The 23590-nt window shown below is 41.4% G+C and overlaps 1 protein-coding gene across 1 annotated transcript; it reads right to left on the bottom strand.

Moving 5' to 3' along the window:
- Positions 1-16670: 16670 nt before the first annotated feature.
- MCFD2 (multiple coagulation factor deficiency 2) lies at positions 16671-23182 on the bottom strand. Its single transcript, XM_019549353.1, has 4 exons — positions 23097-23182; positions 20047-20198; positions 19084-19243; positions 16671-17400 (listed from the first exon to the last, which is right to left on the bottom strand). The coding sequence occupies exons 2-4, from the start codon at positions 20187-20189 to the stop codon at positions 17269-17271; spliced, it is 435 nt and encodes a 144-aa protein (XP_019404898.1). The 5' UTR covers positions 20190-20198; positions 23097-23182; the 3' UTR covers positions 16671-17268.
- Between the last annotated feature and the right edge of the window lie 408 nt (positions 23183-23590).

Here is a 23590-nt window from a genome sequence, read left to right as displayed (position 1 = left end):
CGGCACAGAGCCACAAACTATGCAACACCTGCTGCAATGCCCACTGCTTGAAGACTCATGTAAAATGAAAAACCTCATAAAGTACCATAAAGCAGCACAAGCATGTGTAATAAAATGGTTAAATGTGGTAGAGACATGAGAAGAAGAAGATCTGGTAGCTGAACTTATTCACAAAGACTGAAGTAAGTAATTAAATACTTCAGCCATCTCTACATCATCTCTACATACATTGTCCTCCCTATGCAGTAAGGTCCCTTAGTCTTTCTTTTACTTCTAACATACTTATAAAATGATTTTTATATTGCTTTTCATATCCTTTGCTTGCAATATCTCATTTCATGCCTTGGCCTTCCTCATTTTCTCCCTGCATGCCTGTGTTATATTCTTATACAGACTCTTAATAATATGGCCAATTTCCACTTTTTGTTAGATTCCTTTTTACATTTTAACTCATTGAAGAGTTTGATGTATAGCCAGGATGATCTCTTGCTGCACTTCCTTCTCTTTCTTTGCACCGGGATAGCTTTCTCTGTGCTCATAATATGGTCTCCTTAAGGCACAATTGGATCTTCTGGACTCCTTTTCCTCTTGGACTTATTACAGGTGAGAGAAAATCCTTTTACATTCTACAGATCCTTGTAGAATTAAGGTTGGATGACCACGTTCAACTGATAAAATTTCATTGACATTCCCTCTTTCCATATAGGGGTCTGATGTGATGTCTGCTGTTGGATTGCTCTTGGAAACTACACAGTGCAGAACCATTGATCTTGATCCAGTGGGCTATGACACAAATAAAAGACTTCATGTTGTCATTTGGGCATATATTTCCAATGAAAAAATAAAGGCCTATTCATTCTCTCTAGCATTGAGACAATTACAAATTAAACCATTCCTCGCAGATGGAGATGACAATGACCCCTTTAGTGAAGGTTGCCAAATGCTTTCCATTATAAGACCTTGATTTCAATCACTTTCTAACTTTGCCAAACTGCAACTGTTTGGGCTGAAATTTTCTGTGCCAGAAGTCTGCCTCAGGCTGAATATTTTTTTGTGTGAAAGTTTCTACTAAAATGGTTAAGTTATTTCCAGGCATGTTCAGAAACTATTGCACAGTTGGCTCTGAGATGCTAGAAAATCTCTTGAAACCCCTTCTCCCCCTTCCCATTTTCTCAAACAACTTCTAATTGTGCATTTCTGATTTTCTGGGTGCTTGGTGTGAGGAGCCTGGGGGAGGATTTGTTAGGTATTCACATCTGAAACTGAAGTTGGTGGGAGCTGTGCTTGAATATATTAAGAGCTATAAAATGCCAAGTACTTTGAAGAAAACAAGGGTTAGAGCTCATCTTCCCAATATATAATTTGCCTTTTGATTTTGTCAGTGATGCCTTCCTCCTTTTGAGTTTCTAGCTTTCCTCAGCTTTTTTGGACTGTCCTCTGCTGGTTCTCTTCAAGCCTTTCAAATCACTCTTTCACTTAACCATATTCAGATGGTGCACCTTGTAACCTTTCCCCATCCACGGATCTCAGTACTTTCCCAACTCAATATCTCTCTCTACACCAGACTTGTCCAACATACAGCCTGCGGGCTGCCATACAGCCCTCCAAGCTGTTTTCTGAGGCCCAAGGTGCTGCAACGGGAAACGAAAGTAAACACTGTACTTTCGTTTCAGGGGGGTGATGTGATACTGCTTCCTGTGAGGTCTTTGAATATGGCTTGCTGGCCCACTGGGTGATAAAAAGTTCACGATCTGGCCCCACACTCAAAAAGGTTGGACACCACTGGTATACACCGTCTCTCTGAGTAGAGACTCATTCACAAAAGTAACTTCAACTGTCATCATTTATGCTGATAACTCACAATTCTACCTCTCCTTTCTGGATCTGTTTCCTTCCATCCATAATAACATCTCACCCTGTCTCCCTGACATGGAGGTAACCAGCTGTCAGCTTCAGCTCACCTTCTCCAATACAATTCTTAATCTTTTCCCCCAAACTAGTCCTTTTTACTCTTTCTTGGCTGTCATTCTCCTGTAACTCCCCTGGAGTTGGCATCCAACCAAAACCAAGCTGAATATATCTCCTCTGTAGGAGAAAATCCTGGTGGGGTGTTTACCCTGTCACAAATAATCAGCAGCACTGGGGTAATTTAAGCCACTAGGAGCCAGATGTGGTGTATTTGGAAGTGTTACTTTATCATAGTTGGCTTTTTTGGGGAGCGTAAGGAGGCCAAGGGTAAAATTTGCTATGGAGCTACATTGCCTCCCATTCCTCTTTCCTGTAATTGAAGAAGGAGGCAGGTTGGCAGAGCTTGCTGTGCCCCAGCTTCAGCTTGCTGTACCCCAGCTTACTACTGGAATTCCACACAATACAGGACAATAATAATAGTAATCTCCCCACCGTTGGTTTAGCCCTCTTCAGTTCAATGGGACTCTCCCATACCTGGAAAAGCGGAACATTAAAAGGCAAATGTAATACCTGAAGAAGGACCAGTATCATATGCCCTTTCCATCAGCTTTCTTTATTCATAAAGTAAAGCAGGCTCTGTACAGCAGAGTCAGCTTAGTCTGTTACAGTTACTGGGGGTCAAAGTATTTTGAGGATGAAGGTCTCAGACTTCCATGCTGAGCACCATGTCTTGATTCAGTTTGTATTGCCAACACTTCCACTCCCAGTCACCACTGGATGGGTCCCCTCTCAGCACCTGTGCCTCTAACATCACCCCTACAGCAGCTATCTCCTATGGCCGCCTTTTCAAATCCCACTTCTGATCCCTCTCTCCTCTTGCTTCTCACTTCCTTTCCTCCTTTAGAAAGGATTCCACTGGACTCTTCTCTCCTGTCTTAAAATATAATCTTAATTACTGCATAGAGAAAGGAGAAGAGTTGAAGGAAGAGCTGAACTGAAGATGCCATGTTTTCTTTACATACCATAGAAGCACGATGATGGAGCAAAGGATTGGATTCACTATAGGAACATAATGAGGGGTGGGAGACAGGGGCACCAGCCCCAGGCACCTGCTTAGAGAGATGCAAAACCAGCTACCGCTGACAGCCCAGCTCCTGCATCTCTCCTTTCAACTGCTGCCACCCAGAGGGCAGATCCTGGTAGTTATATCTCTGATTCACTATGACTGTCACCCAGAGCTGCAGGGAGTGAGGTTAGAGCAAGCACAACTAGCTAGGATAAATGTCAATGCAACAGTCCTAGTGCACCAAGAAAAAGGCATGTATATGAAGACTCAAGAGAATGAATCAATCCATGTCCAGATTGTTTTTATGGGCTTTTTTCAGGATTAAAGCCCAGAGCACAACAATAAACTGTGTAAGTGAACTTCCAAAGCAACACTCAGAAATGAGGAAATGCTGGCATTAAGCAAGAATATAGTGTAAAGCTGGCTCAGGTATGTCACCCAAGGGGCAGTCACATATGCACAGTGGGTGCATCTACACATGCACTTTACTGCAAAGTGAACTAATTAGCTCAGCAGGAAAGCTTCACCATCTGTGTGTGTGTGTGTCGGTATTAGGATGCAGTAAACCAACTCTGCTGAAAGATAGTACTGTCCTCCATATGACTGTCTCTGCCATGAGATAGACAACACTTTACTGCACCAAAATGTGCATGTAGACAGTGACCGTAGGCAGAAATTGGGCCCAGTCACTCAGGCAACAGGGGGCCAAACCACTGCCTGCCACTTAGCCACACAGCTCTGCACATTGGACACTCATTTCCCACCAGCCCCTTTGCCACTTGATGCTGCCACTGGAGGCTGGGGCTGACCCTCCCAGCCTGCTGCCAGCCCGGGCCTGCTCTGCCTCCGCTCAAAATGCTGCTGTCCTGGGCGCACTTGTAGACACTACACCCAGGAGCAGTGCACCCTGGCTCAAAGTGCTCTGGAGTTTATCACTTCACATAAATTACATATGTAGATGTGCACAGAGCCAGCTGTTTCTAATCTTATATCAATCCCTAATGCAGTGATTCTCAACGTGTTTAGACTTGAGGCACCCTTCAGTAGATTCAAGGCCCCCCCTTGGAAATGCCAGCTTTTAGTTTTCACTTGATTTTTGACTACAGAAAAATAATACAGCAATTCTTCTGTTGCAAAGGACTCGGGACACAACAGGTCAGAATGTTTTTAACACTATGTGATTCCTATGTGAAATCTCTAAGATTATTTTGTGAATTTTGTGAATCTTGCTAACATTATGTGCCATCTGGCAACACCCTTGAAAGGATCTCAAGGCACCACATCAGACTACCATGTTTCCCTGGCTGAGAATCACTGGCCTAATGGAAGTACATATAAAACATCACAGGCAAATCTGCTGCTTTAAAAGATATATCTGGCCTTTAAACATTCCTAGATTGAAAATGATTGTATTATTTTCTTCCTTGCATGGATAGAACTTTGTATGGGGCAGGGAACCTCTTTCCTTGGGTACACTAAAAATCGTTTTATTTCCTAGTATAATATAAAAGATGCACACTGAATAACGGACAATAGTCTAAAGGGACACTTGCATCTCCATGGTTAAGGTTGGAAATGTTTTAAGTTTCTGTTATAAGCCTTTTTTTATCCTTGTTCCTAATTTTGCCAAAATAAAGCTGATGCACCTGAAATTTCACAGGCATGATCTTATTCCAGGAGAGATTTGTGTGGAAAGTCTGAGGGAAATTGGACAAGGTGTTTAAGAGATATGATGGCTCAAAAAATGAGGTCATCTAGTTCTTGGAAATTTTCCTAAAAGCTTTTTGACTTGTCATAACTAAAAAAATACCTTGGCATTGAGACTCAAAATTTACTTTAATCTGTTGGTTTTGGCGAGGAAGGGTGTCTTTGACTAGTTTGGGGCTGTTTGATGACAGGATTACTTGGTTTCTGAAAGTGGTTACTACATATATTAAGAGTTTTGTGGAGTTCTTAACATCACATGCTGGCACCAGTGTGCTTTCATAAATGTGTACTGACACTCTGCAGGCTTTCTAAACAATGCCTCAAGTTTCCTAACATATGGATCTCTTCTGTCAGCTTGGACTTCTCAGCATGCTGATCTAGGCAGTTTTCATCTGTGTAGTTCTTAAATTCCAGATCCAATACACAATAGTGACTCAGAATACTTGCACAGTTACTCTCTGAGATCCCATAAGACTTCCACATAAAGCAAAATGCTTCAGGTCTCTTTCAACAACGTGTTTGTGTACTAGTGCCCTCTCCTGGATGAAAAATCAGACTTGCTCAACTCTACATGATCATGACCCCCTCTGATAGCTATTCAGAGGCCAGATCCAGACATGCAGGTATGTGTGGTTTGTGGCAGCTCAAACCTCTTTGCAGTACCACAAACCACACAACCAGCTTGTTTATATGTGCCCTGCACTGAAAATTGGCAGTACAAGGGCAAAAATTGCTACTGGGAAATCCTGGTAGGAAAAATACATTGTGAAAAAAAAAGCGGCATGGTGCATGCCACAGGAGCATGCACCAGCAGACACAGAGGCTCAGTCCTCCTGGCCAGAGCCAGAGCCTCTCCCATCCCTTAGTTCCAATCTGGCTCCTTCAGCATGCTGAGAGCTGGGAAACGGCAGTTCCCCAAAGCAGGACATTTTGCCCTGCACCAAATCGCATGTGCAGGGACATGTGCAGTGGCAAAAAGTTGTGGCACAAATTTGCGCTTCTACTTTTTTTGCCACTGAAAGTGCATGCCCCTGCATGTGCGGATGCACTCACAGGTTATAATAAACCCACATATTAGTCACATGCATTAATATATTGGGGGTAACCAATGACTTCTTATGCTAACATAAGTTTGGGGTGCCCAGCTTGAGACCACTTGATTGGGACTGATTTTCAGAAGATGAGTGCACAGTGGTTTTATGAAAACCAGGATCCTTTTGAAGGCATCTCAAGATTATCATCCAAAATTGAAGCACTCCAAAATCACTAAATACTGTACTTTAAAAAAGTTTGTCTTTATTGATAAAGAAGGAATGTAATGCCTGAAAATGGAACAGGTCCACTGTACAACTAATGCTTGAGGATTACTGTCCAGTTAGAGTCTCTTTTAGTATAGGCAGTGCAGGTAATGATGTGTATAGTGAAGGCTACCTGATACTTTATCGTTTAAGCACAATTTTCAGTTGCTTTTTAATATTTAACTATTCCATTGGAAATTTGCAATGCTAGATATCTGTTTTAGACTAATTTTTAAATTTGTTTTTGTTTTTAATTTCAACAAGTCTACCCTCTCAGTTTCTGAGAACAGTTCCCTGATAAGAGATTGTGTGTCCATAGTCTTATAACCTTTCCATTATAAACCTGTAGTGCCCCCATACTTTGGAGTTAGAATTTAAATTCTGGTGTCTCCTGTCAAAGATGTGCATTTTGCCATCTCACTTCTAGTGTGTTTATATTTGGCTAGGCACATGCTTGGTAAAGACTTCTTAATTTGGCTAGTAAATAACCTGAGGAATCCTTTTGCACTGAGGATCCTCCAGCCCCAGCCTGGGAAGGCTGAACAATGATTTCTCTTAGCTTCCAAAGGCTGTGTACCAAGTAGACAAGTTCACCTGAGCTCTCAAAGCTCTTTCTCCTGGTACCAAGCTCTAAGGAGGATTGCAAAGCAGAACTGAGGAACCAGGCCTTGAAGGTGGCATACTAGGGGGTGAAGCTGATGTCAGAAGGGTGGGAAGGGAAACTGGAGCTGAGTCAAAAATGGGATGGAAAGGCCAACAGCAAGAGGGGGTGCATTAACCAAGAACAGCTCTCAGAATCTGGAATAGAATCCAGTAAGCCTGAGTTCCAGTTCCTCAGGGAATAGCTATGAAACCCACTGGCAAAACATGCTTTATCTGCTGATGCAGACTGACAAAGAAGGTAACGATCTATTGGGGCTACCGGTGGCCCCTGGCAGACATTGGTTTTCGAGCATTTTATATACAAGTAACACACAACAAATGTGTATTTTATGTGCGAGTATGATGCAACAAGTGTGCCCTTGTTGCCAAGATGACTAATGGCATATTGGGCTGCATTAGTAGGACTGTTGCCAGCAGATCAAGGGAGTGATTATTCCACTCTTCGGCACTAGTGAGTCCACATCTGGACTACTGTATCCAGTTTTGTGTCCCTCGCTATGGAAAGGATGTGGACTAGTTGGACAAAGCCCTGTGGAGGGCAACAAAAATGGTTAGCTGGATGGGGCACATGACTTCTGAGGACAGGCTGAGGAAACTGGGTTTATTTAGTCTGGAGAAGAGAAGATTGAGGGGGATTTAATAGCAGCCTTCAACTACCTGCAGGGTGGTTACAAAGAGGATGGAGCGAGACTGTTCTCAGTGGCGGCAGATGACAGAACGAGGAGCAACTGTCTCAAGTTGCAGCAAGGGAAGTTTAGGTTAGATGTTAGAAAAAACATTTTAAATGAGGAGGGTAATAAAGCACTGGAACAGATTACCTAAAGTTGTTTTGGAATCTCCATCCCTGGAGGTTTTTAAGACCCCAGTAGACAAAGCCTTGGCTGGGATGATCTAGCTGGGGATGGTCCTGGTTTGAGCAACAGGTTGGACTAGGTGACTTCCTGAGATCCCTTCCAACCCTAATTTTCTATGAATCAATGAAATCATAGTATGCCAACTTGCCACGTGTTAAAATTGTCATAGGATACATTCATACCACAGAAGTTGCTGTTTCATTGAGCAGCTTCTTTGTCTCTGATCCACTATTTTTATCCAGGGATAAAGTTGTATAAATTTTGTCTGGCATGCTGAATTTGTTGCATGTTATATGTAAGTATCACAAGACAAATTGTAACATCTGGCAGGGGCCAGTTATTGGATTAGTGGTGGAAAGCTATACAAAGGAACTCTGCTTCATTCAGGGACATATACCTGTCACACGGAGTTGTTATGAAAATCACTACTTAAGGGCAGGTGGGTACATCATAGATACTACCCTTTCTGAGCAATTACATGAGTGAAGCAGCCACGTATTCCACAGCTGCCCACAGCTCCAAATGCCTCCTAGGGTTAAGTGCCAAGGGTGAAATCCTGGTCTTTTTGAAGTTAATGGCAAAAATTCCACTCACTTCAGAAAAGCCAGGTTTCTGCCTTTTGAAACAGTTATCAGTACATTTTCTTGGTGGCTGGCAGCACAGGCTCAGCCCTGCCTAGTGAGGCAGAGATTAGAGATGGCCTACATAGCCCAAGTTGGAACTCAGCCAGACTTGCAATTGTTGGTACTCTGGTGCCTGGCATCCACGAGGCAATGAATCTGACCCACTGTTCGAAAAAAGGCTGCACGTGAGCAGGGCCCAGTATTTCATAGAGGTGCCCAAACTGAGTTAAGTCCCCTAGCTGGCGTGCAGACCGATCAGCCCAGGTCTAGACACCCAGCTGACCTAGTCAGCCCCAGCTGTGGCTTTGCAGGATGCCTGCTTAGTCAGCTTGCCTGATTGACCTTGGCCTTAGATGAAAGGACAGCCCCTGCAGCTGTGAGCTGGCTTCACAGCCTATGTCACTTCTGAAGTAGCTTTTTGAACTGGCTATGTCTTCAGTGCTGGTTCCCAAGCTCCTGCCTAGTTTTCAATTCCTGTCTGGATCTTGTCCCAGGCCCTCTTCTCCATGTCCATTTTGTTTCTGCTTGATTGTCCCCAGCATCTGTAAGGGTGCCTATGCATGTGGTCTGACATGTTCTAAGTAGAATGTGTTGGAGTAAACTCGATTCACTCAGTGAACAAGTTTTAAAGCATGCCTGTGACCATTTTGAAATGTGGGACACTGAATACATGTGATGCTGCAGTATTGTAATTAGAAGGGCTGTCTGGGAGCCACGCTAATTAAAATGCTCCCCTCCCCACCTTGAAGCATGTGTATAGGATTCCTTGAGGCCTGATTGCTGGCACTGTCTTGTCCACAATTTCTGGGACCTTGGTCCCTGATTTGGCCTCTGCTTTGGATATTCTAATTCTTGACCCTTAGCTCAGTTTCTGACTATGGTACTCCCCTCATTTAGTTACTGGTAAGTACCAGTAGCAGTTTAGCACTGGCATCATAGAGTTCAGTGTGGGCTACTTACATTGGTATTAACCTAGCTTCTTGGTTGGGTTTTTCAGTCTGTGTGGAGTGGCAAACTCTAGGCTGTGCTGGAAGGCTGCCAGCACTTGGATTAGTGGCCCTAATTTTATGTTCGGTAGTTGATCTTGAGTCACATATTAACTGGCTTTCTGTGTGCAAAACTGCCACTGTAAGAGCTGTGCATAAAAAAGAGGTGAAATACTCTTAGGGATATGGTAACCAGGAAGGGAGTACAATGAGAAAAGGGGAAGGAAATGTAACTGAGAAACGTCGTCTCATTAAAGCATGATTTTCCTACCTACCGTTATCCACTCTTTTCATGCAACATTTTTTTTCAGGTGAAATCCACAGAGCTATTTTTTGTGTGCCTATTTTAGCAGTATAGAACACTTTTCATCATAAAAGTTCCGTAAACACTTTTATGCTACAGGACATTAGTCTTCAATAGGTCTTCAAAATGCATGGTTGGATTCTTCAGATTGGAAGAGATCACTGCATATTCCTTGGTTAAACAGATTCAACTAATAGTTCCAGGGAATCAAAGGATTCTAAGCTTTACATTTATACCAGAAAACTATCTTCTTGCAGGTTTGCTTTAAACTATTATACTAGGCTTATACTGTTAAAATGGATGTTGCAGTGACATTCTTTTAAAGGTATTTAAACATGGATCTTCTAGCAAATGAAGATTAATTACCAGCAGCCAACTTTTGCTTCAGATCAAAGTTTTATGATTCACTTGTGAGGTTTTAAAAAAATCATCTTTTTAATGGAAATGTTTAAGTGATCCTTGGCTATAATAGGGTTGAGAGGTGATGCTATAATAATATATATTAATTTTCTGTAAGTCAATTATTTAAGTATTGCAAAGGAGCAAATAATAGGATTTGGTATATTACCCCATCTAGTGGCTGAATTGCATATGATATCAGGTGATATTTATTATGAACAATTTTTCATATTTTTTAAATGCATTTTGCTGCGTTTTTTCTTTGTGAATTGCTTATGAACCAGTCCTGACTCCATTAAATGCATTTTCAATTGTAATCATCTAGAAGAGTTTGATTGAAGAATTCTAGACTTATAGGGGAACAATCAAAGAATAATAAACTCATGTTGTGAATTGTATAACAAATACCTATTCATTGCAACATTCTTTAAAAATGTTGATATTCATAAACCCTCCCGTGACTACCTGTCTGAATATTCATGAAAACTACCCATGTGAAACTGGGGGGTCATGGTTGCCACTAAATAAAACGTGATTGGACTGTTGCTATGCCAAAAGTGGTATCTGATTTTTTGAGCTAAGTCAAGGGCATAGTGTTTAGCAAAGATGAGATTATTCCAAATGAATGGATTTGAGATAGGGAATTATTTCTGAATCATGCAGATGAAGCAATCTGAGCTCTGGTCAAAAGAGTTAGTGTTTGGTGGAAAAGGCACACTAGCCATGTGATAGCAAAATGAAATCCACTTGAGTAACCCATTTAGACATTCTATTTAAACAGAAGATAGATTGTTCTTTAGCAGTGGTACTTAGAGCAATAAGCATTGGGAAACTGAAATCTCTTCTTGAGAAAGGATGCCACTGCTGATATAAAGTCTGAGCTCCCATGATCTCTATTGTGTACAGTGGTATAAGTGATGATTTGTTGTAGTTTATCATCAGCCTCATTATTTAAATAGATTAAGACTGGAGCTTGGGGTATGGTGACATTTTAATGAGATCTACTGCTAATCAGTTAATCCTCTAGATAAGGGCACACAGGAATGTTTTGTCATCTTAAAAGTGCAGCTAATACAAGTAGGCATTTGGTTAATAGCTTAGTCCTGTGAAAAGACTGACTGGACATCCATGGTATTAATATTAGCTACGCTGTACTGTAAATTAGAGATGCTTTCTGTGATCTTGATGGATTGTAACATGAAAGCCATGCATTTTTGGAAGCTGAGAACCTTTTCTCTTGAGGCTGTGGGTAAGGAGTCATGGAGGATATCCTTACCAAATGAGTCCGGGACAGTCTGTGTATTTTTGACCTGTGATGGTAAAACTGGTGATGGAGATCTATCTCCCACCTTTTTTCCGTTTCGAATAAGGAAACGTGGGACTAGAACTCTTTTCTACTGAAGTCTTGAGATAGCACCTTTGCTTCTGACTGGGGCTGGGTTGCATTCTTTTAGATGTATTCCCCACCCCCAAGAAGGTTCCCTGAAGGAAGAAAGGGTAAGAATCAAAGACTAGAGTTAAATACTGTAGCAAAGTTGACTTTGTGGGTATTTTAGTACAAGCTTGGTAAAATAAAGAGCACACCTGAAGATGGGATCTGAGAATGGCCCTATAGGTTCCCAGCAGGCTTGATGTAGAGGTCATGGCTATCTCAGTGACATTGCTGCATGGTGGGGGAATATAGAGTATCTTTCAAGTGAATCTGGGTTTCACCCCCTGGAAACAATGAGTAGGCCACAGCAGAGACTAGGTGGATATTCTCTATCCAGTATGAGGTTGACAACTCAAGGACCTCATTTGTATTGTTTTAAAATGTGTAGGTTCCCCCAAATGGTAGAATCTGAAATCACAGTACTTTTCTCGCTGAAATTGTGGTGGTCCTGGACAGTGTTGCAGTATCAGAAGCCATTGGTAGAGATTTCTTTGCTTCTTTTTCCTCCTCAGAGATTATGACCTTTAATTGTTCTCAGGCTTTTGGAGGAAACTTGTTCACAAAGGGTGATACTTAGTCACATGTCAAAAAGTCATACTTGGCAAACAACTCTGAGTAATTCATTATGCACATTTGGAGTGAGGGAGAAGAGTAAATTTTTCTTCCAAAATGATCCCGGTTGGGGGGTGGAGGGGAAAGGGATGTATCCCTATTTTTGGAGTAGCCTTTTATCACAAAGGATGTCTTTCTCCTGAGCTACAGACAACAAATGACTGTATATATATGGCTTTGTTTGAAGTCCCTCTGTAGCACTTAATACCTCTTTCCTTCTCACTTGCTAGTTAGTGCAAGGGTTGCCGAAGCTTTCCAGAAAGCTTTGGCTGGCTCCAAAATCTCTTAATTTATAGGCTGCTTCTAATCCATCTGGAGTGAAGAATATTGCATTGTTTATGAAATACTGAGGTCTCAATTTCCAGAAATTCAGTGATTCACAATAATTCCTGAAGGCTCTGAAATCATTTGGGGATCAAGAGAGATTGCCTCAAAGGAAATAATGAAGCAGCTTTGGAAGAAGTTAGTGATTCAAGATCTCTCGTGTTTAGGCTGTTTTTTTCACCAATCTCTCTAAGATCTTCTCTGGAAGATCATGAAAATAAGGCTGTGGGAGAATAAAAACTTTTATAATTCTATGATTAGGAAGGAGACCTATTTCTACAGGCTGAACCTGTGTGGCCAGCGTGATAGAGAGGTTCATAGAGCCTAAGATCAGAAAGGAACACTGTTTCATAGTTTCATAGTTGTTTGGGTTGGAAGGGACCTAAGCAGATCATCTAGTCCGACCCCCTGCCCTGGGCAGAAAAGGATGCTGGGGTCCCAACTAAGTGGCTGTCTAGCCTCCTTTTGAAGACCCCAGCGTAAGGGCAAGCACCACTTCCCTTGGAAGTTGGTTCCAGTCCTAGCTGCCCTAACAGTCAAGTAGTGTCTCCTGATTTCTAGCCTGAATCTACTCTCAGTCAGCTTATGGCCATTGTTCCTTGTTACCCCCAGTAGTGCTCAGGGAAACAGGGACTCTCCAATAGCCTGCTGGTCCCCCTTGGCAAGTTTATAGGCAGCCACCAGATCCCCTCTCAGTCTTCTTTGGGGGAGTCTGAACAGGTTCAGGTCCCATAGCCTCTCCTCGTAGGGCCTGCCCTGCTGCCCCCTGATTATACAAGTGGCCCTTCTCTGGACCCTCTCAATGCTGTCCACATCCCTCCTGAAGTGCGGTGACCAGAACTGGATGCAGTATTCCAACTGTGGCCTGACTAATGTCGCATAGAGCGGGAGGATCACATCCTTGGGCCTGCTCGTGATGCATCTGTGGATGCATGACAAGGTGCGGTTGGCCTTCCTGACCGTGTCCCCACACTGCCGGCCCATGTTCATCTTGGAATTATTAGTGATTCCAAGATCCTTCTCTACCTCTGTGCTGACAGGAAGGGAGTTCCCCAGCCTGTAGGTATGCTGCTGGTATTTCCTCCCTGGCTACAACACCTTGCACTTGTCCGTATTGAAACCCATCCTATTCTCATGCGCTCACCTCTGTAACCTGTCCAGATCTAGTTGTAGACTGTCCCTCTCTTCTAGCGTGCTCACTTCTCCCCACATCTTAGTGTCTTAGTGTCATCTGCAATCACTTAGTTTCCATACTGGCTAGCTGGACCCTTTTCTTCTATGCAGTAAGCTGCAGCTCTGGGATGAGTCTGGAATCATGAACCATCTCCTTATTTTGGTGTGTACATTTTAGACACAATGCACCCTTTGATAGGCTCAAGGCACCCCTCAGAAAATGCCAGCTTAGTTTTCACTTGATTTTTGACTACAGAGAAATAATAGAGCAATTCTTCTACTACAAAGAACTCAGGTAGACCACAACTCAGAATGTCGTGGACACTGTGGATTCCTATTTGAAATCTCTAGTTTAGCAAGAGATAAATCTCTGGGTGTATATTGGAAATCGTGGGCACCTATACGCGTGCAGAGAGGCTGTTCCAACATGCTGTAATTATAACATGTCAGGGCAGACTCTATTAATCAAGTCTGCCGGAGCATGGTAATTACATGCGATTCCAGGGTCATGTGTATCAATGTCCCCACGCTGAAAAATGGTGGTGGGATGCTCCAACTAAGGTTTGTTCAACAAGCTTTAACTAAAGTGACCCCATTGCCACTTTTGAGCATGGAGATGCTGATACACATGACCCTGGAATCTGGACACTTTAATTAGAGCCACTTTAAATTAACCATCCCCTTCACAGAGCTACTTTAATTAAAGCCACTTTTGGAGCTGCTCTAAGTACCTCCTGCCCACCCGCCTCCCAGAACACGTGTAGAAATGCCCCATGTTTGCATATTTAAAAGGGCTAATAGTGTGTGGTACTCCACAACACCCCTGAAAGGATCTCAAGGCACCCTGGCTGAAAATCATTATTCTAACCCAAGAAACAGCTGGCCCACAAACAAGAAAAACTGTTCTGCCTGTTTGACTTAGTTCATCAGTGCTATGAGTCATGAAACAGAGAGAAGAGCCTGTGTTATGGCCAACACATAAGAATGATCCTGGCTACTTCCATTCCTGTCTAGGCCAGAGACTTTGCCACGTACGCTCTTGGTTCATTTTCCTCTTCAGCAAAATAGGGACACAAGACCTCCTTCCTGGGAGTGCTAGAAAGCTAAAATTGTTCATAAAGCAATTTGCAATTCTCCATTGGGAGTACCATCATGTATAACCGGCCCCACAGAAATCAGAACAATTTGTTTACGTAGCTTGCAAAGCAAGAAAAAATAGATTATTGATCATGATGACCAAAAAGATACAGTGAGTGTCTGGGTATTTAAAAAAAAAAAGCTTTTACTTAAGAAATATTGCAACTGGAAGTCTGTTGTCTACAGGTCATATTTTTGAGTTTCATAACTATTAACTGAAGACTGTCTAGAGCTGTATTTATCCAACTGCTAAAAAAGAAATATTAAAAAGGCTTTAGAAGTTGGAAAGAAAAACTCACTATTACCTCAGTCAACTAGTTTTGCGTGCATGGAATTTCTGATGTCATCCTACTCCTCTTCCAGGATAAATAGGGCAGAATAAACATGAATGTAAGAAACATGGAGGAAGACAAAGTTCTTTCACCTCTGGATAACATCAGGCAATAAAAGCCATAAATCCAAACTGAACTCAAATGGGCAATGTAAAAGTTATTTTTATAAGTTCTAGAAAGACAAAGTAAACAAACCAAACACTAAGTAATTGCCCATGTTGTTTTCATTCATGTATTTTTTCTAGTTTTACAGCTAATAAGGACATTGTGGTATATGCTAAATAGTAAATGTTGCAGTTGATACTTGGCACAATTGTTGGGCCTAGTTTTAAATATACAACTCATCTTGAAACTCAGGACCTGGCTCTGGCCATTTCTGTTGTCACAAATCCCATGAATTAACAGACCAGCATATAAAACCAGTTTTTCAGCCTGTTGTCTCTTTCTGAGAACTGCTCAAGGCTCTACAAGAACCCAATAAGTACTATTAGCTGCTTTATCTATACTTAGCCATGGTTTTCATCTCACTTACTACTTAGTAGTCACAACTCATCAGTAATATTTGTAGAACTATTTAAATATTTACTTGAAGTTTTAAGTGTAAAGAAATTTCTTTAAACTATTACTTTGTTTTATGGTTTATGCTGGTAAATTATTGCAAAACAACTATGCTTTGATGCGTTCGGGATAGAATACAATGTTACTTTCCAGAGTGACTGCATCATACTTCCAGCTTCAAGTGGCAACAACTTAATTTTTTTTTTTTATTGCTTGCATAACTCATTATACAAATTTGTCAAAATAAGTAGCTATTACAAGAAGATTCGACACAGCATTCTTTGCACAAACATTTAAAACACAGGAAACATTTTTTACAAATTTTTTTTGCTTATAAGAATATTTTTTATACAGAAAATATATTTTTGTACACTTTACAGAAATGTGCTAGCATTTACATTTTTTTACTCACAAACTTGATGGTCTGATGCAATTTAGGTTTTAAACTATACTTAACAGTATGTCAAAGCAGCAACTCATCGCTTCTCTCTCTCACATTTAAATCTGCTCAAGTATTGAGCCAAAACATAGAAAATATCCTCAAGACTATTTTAGTTGGCAGACAGTTCAAGTATCTTAAAACTCTTCAAAGTGTTATCAATGAAATACTTGGTATTCTTCTAAAAAAATAATACTCTAAGTTTGAGTGTTAAGGTATAGCAGTAAAAACCTTAACAAGGCAGCGTTTTTAGTTTTATTTCTGTTATACTATTATGCTGTAGGAACCCAATTGAACAGAGCCATCATATGCTACAGTTCTCTGATATTGTGAACTTCAAAATGAGATTTCAGAAACTACTATAGTAAATGCTATGCAGCATTAATAAAACATATAAACGTAATAAAAATACTTCCTTTTTTCTTAAAAAGACTGGTTGTGGTACAGAAAAAACCCAGTAAAGTACTACATTATAAAAAAAGGAAGAGTGCAGCTACAGGAACGTGTTAGTACGCAGCAAACTGAGTTGTGAATTTACAGGCCCTTGCCACTTCATGGTAAATAAAAGATAGCTTTCCCCTTGGTGCAAGTTGGGTAAACATGCATATACACAGATACTGTCAGCATGAAGTGCTGCAAGTTCACATCCTAACTTAGCTCACAGTCACTTGTTCAGGTAGACCCTAGATCTATGACATGGGAAGAAATTGAAAAAAGATGTATATAAACATATTAGCAAGCCAGAAAATACTTACTCGCTGGGGTCACCTGACCCCAGTTGTCTTTCCTGCCTGGTGCAGGGGGCTGGACCTGATGATCTTCTGAGGTCCCTTCGAGCCCCTTAAAATCTATGAATACATTTAAAAAGATTTTATTTCTGCAAAGATAGTATTGAAGTCCATAGGGTATCATGTAAAGGTCAAGCCTAAACCGAACTGAACAATTTGGTTTTGTGTGACATCTGCTATGCTTCAAACATCTGTACTGATATGCGAGTTCTCTTTTGAAAGTTCTATCATCTTAATGTGGAGTTAAGAAGGATTTTTCTTCAGCTGCACCACTGTACTCTTATGTTCACATTTTCTTGCTTTCTAGGAATTCTATAAATGAAAACAGAACTCTTAAATGCTAGAGAAAAATAGTCTAATCTCTCAATAGCTTTAAACTGCTTAATATGTAAAAGTTTGTCAACTGAAACTAAAGTACACACAATCATTTTTAACATTTCAAGAATTAAGTGTCCACTTCTAAGCAAATGTGGTATTCTGAATTATGCAGTCTTCTTAACAAACAAACGAACAAAATGAACAAACAAATGAACTAAGGTGGAACAGATACACATCTTCCTACTACAACACTGCAGCATGGAGGGTGGTTTGTACAGTCAGCATTTCATCAGAGATGGTAATGAATCACATTATACTGGGTCACATTTAGAAGAAATTCAAAACACTTATTCCAGTGATTTTGCGAACTCAGCATAATCAATATATCCATCATTATTTTTATCATCATCTCTTAACACATCATCTATTAGACTAATTAGCTCCTCTTCTTTCATTGCTTGAGTGTGTTCACCACTTTCCTAGAAGGAAAAAAAAGAGAATTAAAATAGTGTTTCTCAATTTAATAGGACATTGGAAAAAAACATGCTACAATCTAAGCCAAAGCAAAACAAAGTCCTAGTTTCCTAAATTCCCTAAACACCTTTATCTTTTTCTCCTCCTTTCCTCACAGACAACCATACCAATAAAGAAAGCTTATCACTGACATGTTTACACTAACTAAAAAAAGGACTATGCAAACATTTTACTTCAGATAAAGGAATTGTCAACATGAAAATGTTCAATATTACTAGGCTATAGCAAAGGAGATGTTGATGGCTGTATGGAAAAACCTGCCCTTTTAATCACACAATCCGAACATAAATAAGAAGCGGAGATAGACTTGATGTTCTGTCTTTTTCCTAATAGTGTAAGGACTAATTCTGATCCCTAACTACATCTAAGCAGCCTTGCACCTGGCTGAGGTCCTTTAACAAAGCACATGATCTGAGCCTTCAAGAGGCCGAGAAGCAATACTTCTTTAATACTGCTACCAGTCCAAAAGAAGTCTTACTTAAGTTAGAAAAAAAGGTTTTACTCAAGGGCCTGAGATTTTTTTTAAAGGCATCTAAATCCTTACTTGATTATTCATTGTCCTACATTTAAGTAGCCACTTATACAGGAGGCAAAGCTAGAGGATCAGAGCCCAGATATCTGACTTCTGTATCCCTTCTCCCCGCCTCAAAAAAATCCAATCCCCTGAGGTATAGTTTATATTCTTGGTTAAAGGACATGCAAATTAAATCAGCACATAGTACAGAAAGAGAAGCTAGTCAAGGTGACACACAGTTAAGTTGGAACTTTATCTATATACTGTATGAAGTATATTTCCAAGCATGAGAAACAGTTCCAAACTAGTTATAAGCTGATTACACTACAGTATGTTATTACTGTTACAGATAGTCACAATAATATTCTTAACATAACACTTAGAGAAACAAAACAAAGCAGCTTATTTACAAAGCACAGGATATTGTTTCCTGCTTTCAGAGGAGCTTTTGCTATAGCTGAACACAAGAAATCTTTGTTACTCTGAACTGCATTTAATAATCCTTCTCAAATTAAACACCTTAATATTGTCTGCCTGAGGTTTCTGACTTCCAATTTTGGGTTTAAAAAAAAAAAAAAAAAAAAAAGAGAGAAATCAACTTCCTCTCCAACCCAGGGGAAAATTATAAATAAGGCAGCCCTACACCTGTTCCTTTAAAACTCAGCACTAGAAGTGCTGAGATTAAAGCCCTTATACCTGCAATTTTCTTCCAGCTTGCATGGCCATAGCAATGGCAGTCTGAAGTTGAAAGAAGTAGTGATAGAATTTGGAGCAGTATGGAATCAGGAGCTATTTATTAAGCTTCCTTTCCCACAGCAGCACTGCAACATTTCAGCCACAGAACCAGTAGTTCTCCTTTCCACGCCTACACACGATGCTCTTCTCTTCCCTGCAGAGCCATCATACATATCCTCCAAGGTCACATAAAGCTTAGCAAGCCATACAGAAGTTTAAACAAGGACAGGGCATTTCTGGGGCCCTGCCTGCAAAGCAATGGATATAGTGTGACTGAATTAGCATGTTTATAAGTCAAAACAAAAACTGATTCATCTGAGTACATGTTAGATGCACATTCTGTCTGATGCTAAACGTTGCTATTGTAAATACTGCTCACCTGTTTATGTACATGGGATATAGCAGTAGCAAGTTCTAATCCATCAAGCAAATTATTGCCATCGTAATCATGCATTTTGAAGTAATGGAGCTGTAGCTCTTGTGGGGACATCTCGGACTCTGGTTTGTCAATTACACCTTCTAAGTGTTCCATAATATGACTGAAAATAGATAAGGTAAGAAGTTAATATTTAATGGCCTGTTTATATTCAGCTATGTTATTTGATCAGGGAGCAAGTCAAACACGGGGTGAGATTCCATGCTGTGTCTTTTGGAGGTCTGACACAGAATTTTAATCCAGTGGAAGGGTCTATGATAGCTTTAAGTCATTCTTGGATCCTCCCAGTCCTGGTTTGCCCTTGGATCCTCCCAGTCCTGGTTTCCCCTGGGGTCAAGGAAACCTGTACAAAAAGAAGTGCTGGCCCCAGATACCCCTATCCCATCCAGGGTAACCTGCTGTGTGCCAGAGGGCACTTGGCACATGCACTCCCTGGGAAAAACTAGTGGCAGCATGAGGTGTCCCACTGCTAGTTGTTGCCAGGGACCCAAACATCCACACTTGTGTGGACATGGCCTATGGGGCCCCTTTATACTACTCCAGCACTTTTATCTTTTATAAAGAGGGAAGGAAGAAAGAGAGGGGAGGAGACTTATTTTGGAAATGTTCAGAATATAATTGTGTATGACAGCAAAATCATTTTGGGGGAGGATGGAAGTTAAAAATGTGTTCCAGCTAAGTGCCTCCAGAAATGACTTTTTTGGACCCAGGACCCATATTAAAGTTTTGCAGGAAATGTGTCTTGAAGTCCTATCTTTGATCCCCCCAGAGCAGTCACCTGCAAGGTGAGCTCAACTATTAGCATGCGGTCTTTTGCAAATGGCCTCTTGAGTCTACCTGTAGACATTTTAATTTGAGATGTCTCAGTCATTATGTGATACAAGTTTACATTTGCAGAATACATACTCTTTGTCTTGTACTAGGTTCTTATCAAGGCGAATATTTCCTTGATGACTGTCTTCTACATGATTGTCAGCTAAGGCAGGGATAAAGAGGAATGCAGACACTAGGCAGTACAGTACATATGTTCTAAAAATCCTTGAAGCCATCGTGATTGCCTAGCAAAAAGGGAAAAAAGACAATCTCAGTAACATGCAATACATTTTCAATAGATTGCATATAAAGTGTGTTTAAAGATTCTTGTTACAGAACAGAAGCGTATCTTTTACACACACACACACACAAATAACCACCTTCTATGATAACATCTATTTATATATTTTCTCCAGCTGAAAACACAAAGCAATTATCAAGAATTTTTTTCAAGTCCTATCTTATTCCAAATAAGAATATGTAGCCACTAAGCCCTCCAAAGTCCAAACTTAGAATGACTTGCAAATTAACAAATGTTTTATAATCAAATGGCCACTGTATCATCACCCAAAATTCTACAGGTAAAGAAGCTTTATTTCCTTAACCCTAATGTGTGGTTCTTAGTCCAGACTAGACCTCCTTCCTCAAGGTTGAATGGGGAGATCACTTACTGTAAGTACACTGCAGATACTACAAGTTTTAAAAACAAAATAGCAGGAATGCTCAGTTTAAGATGGACATTGACAGAAGTCAGATTCTTGAAACAAAAGATAAAGCTGAGATGACCGTTCAAAATCTGTTGCAAATTAATTGCTTCAAAGAATCCTATTAATGACTACTTCACTATTGCACTGTTTAGGGTCCATGTACAGGTGTATTCTAAACATGTCAACTCTCTTGTGGATCTCTGTAAAGACAGTCACAATAAAAGCCTATTACTTCAAGAACGAAATAGTTATTTGATTGGTTATCCAAAATACAAGAATTGTAAGATGATGATTCCTTTAAATTGCATTATTCAGTCATATAACATGAAAAGTGGCATTAATTAAAGTACCCCAAACAATAAGTTCACCTACTAATATGCAAGAGACTAAAAACTCATCACTCAATGCACTTTTATTGTACTTACCTTCATGGGTATGAAAGCGAGTTTGAAGAGCTCTGCCTACCCCACTGAATTAATGGTAGCCAAGGAATTTGAATGCAAGACAAGTAGTGCTAACATCCTACTGCAGAATCTGGGGCCCTAGGCCCAAGAGGGGATATGACCGTTGGTGGCAAGGGTGAGACAAGGCTGTGCAACAGCCCTCAGTAGCCCTGAAGCCACCTGGCCTGCAGCCACCTGTGTACTACCACCACACTCTGGCCCATAGCCACTTGTCCCACTTCTGCCACCCTGGCCCAGATCCAGCTCACGAGGAAACCCATAGGCAGGATTCAAGCCCAGGCACAAGGTAGATTTATCACCCCTGTGATAAATAATGTAATAGGGACAATAACTATCATGGAATTTAATACAGCCTAGAGCAAAGCAAGTGCTAGTCAGTATTAACAAGAACTATGAAAAAGCTACAAGAGTGAACAGCAGCACAGAACAACCTACCAAAGCAGGTAACGCTAGAACAGCAGTACAAAGTAATATACACTCTCTCTTCCCTACCCTCCTCCCTCAAAAAATGAAAACAGCCCCTTGCTTCTCATTAGTATTTGTTGGACAAAAGAGTTGATGTTACTTTTGGCTGTGGCTGCAGGTCACGTAGCATGTTCGAGAAAAGGAACCGCCAGCCGCTTTGATAAGCCTGTGGGCTGCTACCAAGGCAGTACACAGAGTTTGCATAACCTGTGAAAATATTAGGTTTTCTTTCTTACTTTTTTAAGCAATGAAGCATTCATTGATCAAATATATTTCTCCATAGTCTCCTTGATAACATCCTCTCTGTCCTTGATACTAGAAGCATTTCAAGAAAAAAAATCTCATTGTGAAACTTTAAACACTATGCTTGTTCACTGAAAAGTTCAAAAACAAACAAAAAACAAACCAACAAAAAAACAACATTCCTTAGGACCACCTCCCTGGGTAAGTAAGACATGATACCACTCTCATAGTGCTTCGTATACTGTGTACGGTAGTAGATCCACTAGCAAGGTGTGTTTAGACTAAGCAAGTTGTTTATTAGAGGCAGAACATTTCAAGGCTTTGATGGGAACTTCTGCATGGCATATTTCGATCTGAGACTCTGAACAGATGACCTAGGGCTTATCTACATGTCAAAGTTGCATGAGCTTTATACCTGCTAGGACCAGTATAGCTTCTCCCATGACTGCCCTGCTCCCGTCTCTCTCCCCCTTTCCCTTCTGCCTTTGTATTTATATAGTCTCTTTCTGCCCTTACACGCTGCTCCCTGTACCTCCTTTCACAGCAGCTGAAGTCAGCTCTATCTAGCCCACAAGCTTGTGATAAATATTTATCTATCAGTACCTATATTGACAGACACAGACAGGCAGACATAGCTACACCTACAGATACCAAATATTGATAGAGATGGACTGGCAGACAGACTTACCTATACCTGCAGATACGCTGATCTTGACAAACAGACAGATGTCCCTATACCTATGGATCTGTAGGTCTTGAAAAACAGATGGACAGGCAGACATATCTATACCTACGGATATGTGGATCTTGACAGACAAACAGACAGATATATCTATACCTACAGATATGTGGATTTTGATAGAAAGAAAGCCATAGACATATATATACCTATAGATACTCAAATTTTGAAAAGCACATGGACAGACAGATGGATGCACCTATATCTACAGCTATGGAGATCTTGGAAAAAGACAGGTGGACAGACAGACATAGATATGTCAATCTTGATAGACAAACAGATGGACAGACATGTACCTATACCTAAGGATACATGGATCTCGATACACAGACAGATGTTCTTATACCTATGGATCCATGGAGCTTGAAAAGCAGGTGGACGACAGATGTACCTAGACCTACGGACACATAGGTCTTGACAGACAGGTGGAGGGAGAAACAGACCTACCTAGGCCTACAGATGCATGGATCTTGACGGACAGACTCTTAAACACCTGGTACAGGTAAACAGACATACAGTACCTACCTGCCCCTACAGATCCGTGACTACTGCTAGACCGACACCGCGGTACCTATGGAGACGCAGATACAGGCGGCCAGACAGACAGACAGATCCCTACCTGCCGCCGCGCCCCGCCCGCCTCCCACGTGCTCAGCCAACCGACGCTGCGGGGGCCGAGAGACAGTGACGTAGGACCCGCCCCCAGCCGCTCTCACCCGCCGCCGGAGCGCACAGCTGCTGCACTGCCCCTACCGCGGGCTACGAGCACCCAGCAGGTGTGGGCGGATCTGGCCCGGCTCGGCCACCATCTCCAGCCCCACCTCTGACCCCACGCATGCGCATGTCGCGCTGCCCGCCCCCATCTTGCCCATTGGCTTCTCTTTGCCCAGGCCGGGCCACGTCACAGTAACTTGGACCTCCACGTGGAACCGTACCTGAAGGGACACATAGCCCCAACCCGTGGCCCCGCCCCCTCCCCTCCCCTGAAGGTTCGGCCGTGGCAAGCGCCCGGCGCCGCT

The sequence above is a fragment of the Crocodylus porosus genome, unplaced genomic scaffold (assembly GCF_001723895.1).
Source record: "Crocodylus porosus isolate Cpor-Errol unplaced genomic scaffold, CroPor_comp1, whole genome shotgun sequence".
Lineage (NCBI taxonomy): Eukaryota > Metazoa > Chordata > Crocodylia > Crocodylidae > Crocodylus > Crocodylus porosus.
The sequence above is the reverse complement of the archived record's forward strand: the minus strand, read 5'-3'. Positions and strand labels throughout refer to the sequence as shown.

Coding starts and splice junctions, on each gene's coding strand:
- MCFD2 (XM_019549353.1), bottom strand. CDS start 20,189: ATGGCTTCAAGGATTTTTAGAACATATGTACTGTACTGCCTAGTGTCT. Junction 19,244..20,046: donor AACCTAGTACAAGACAAAGA/GTATGTATTCTG, acceptor ATCTATTTTCAG/TCATATTATGGAACACTTAG. Junction 17,401..19,083: donor TATCCCATGTACATAAACAG/GTGAGCAGTATT, acceptor TTTTCCTTCTAG/GAAAGTGGTGAACACACTCA.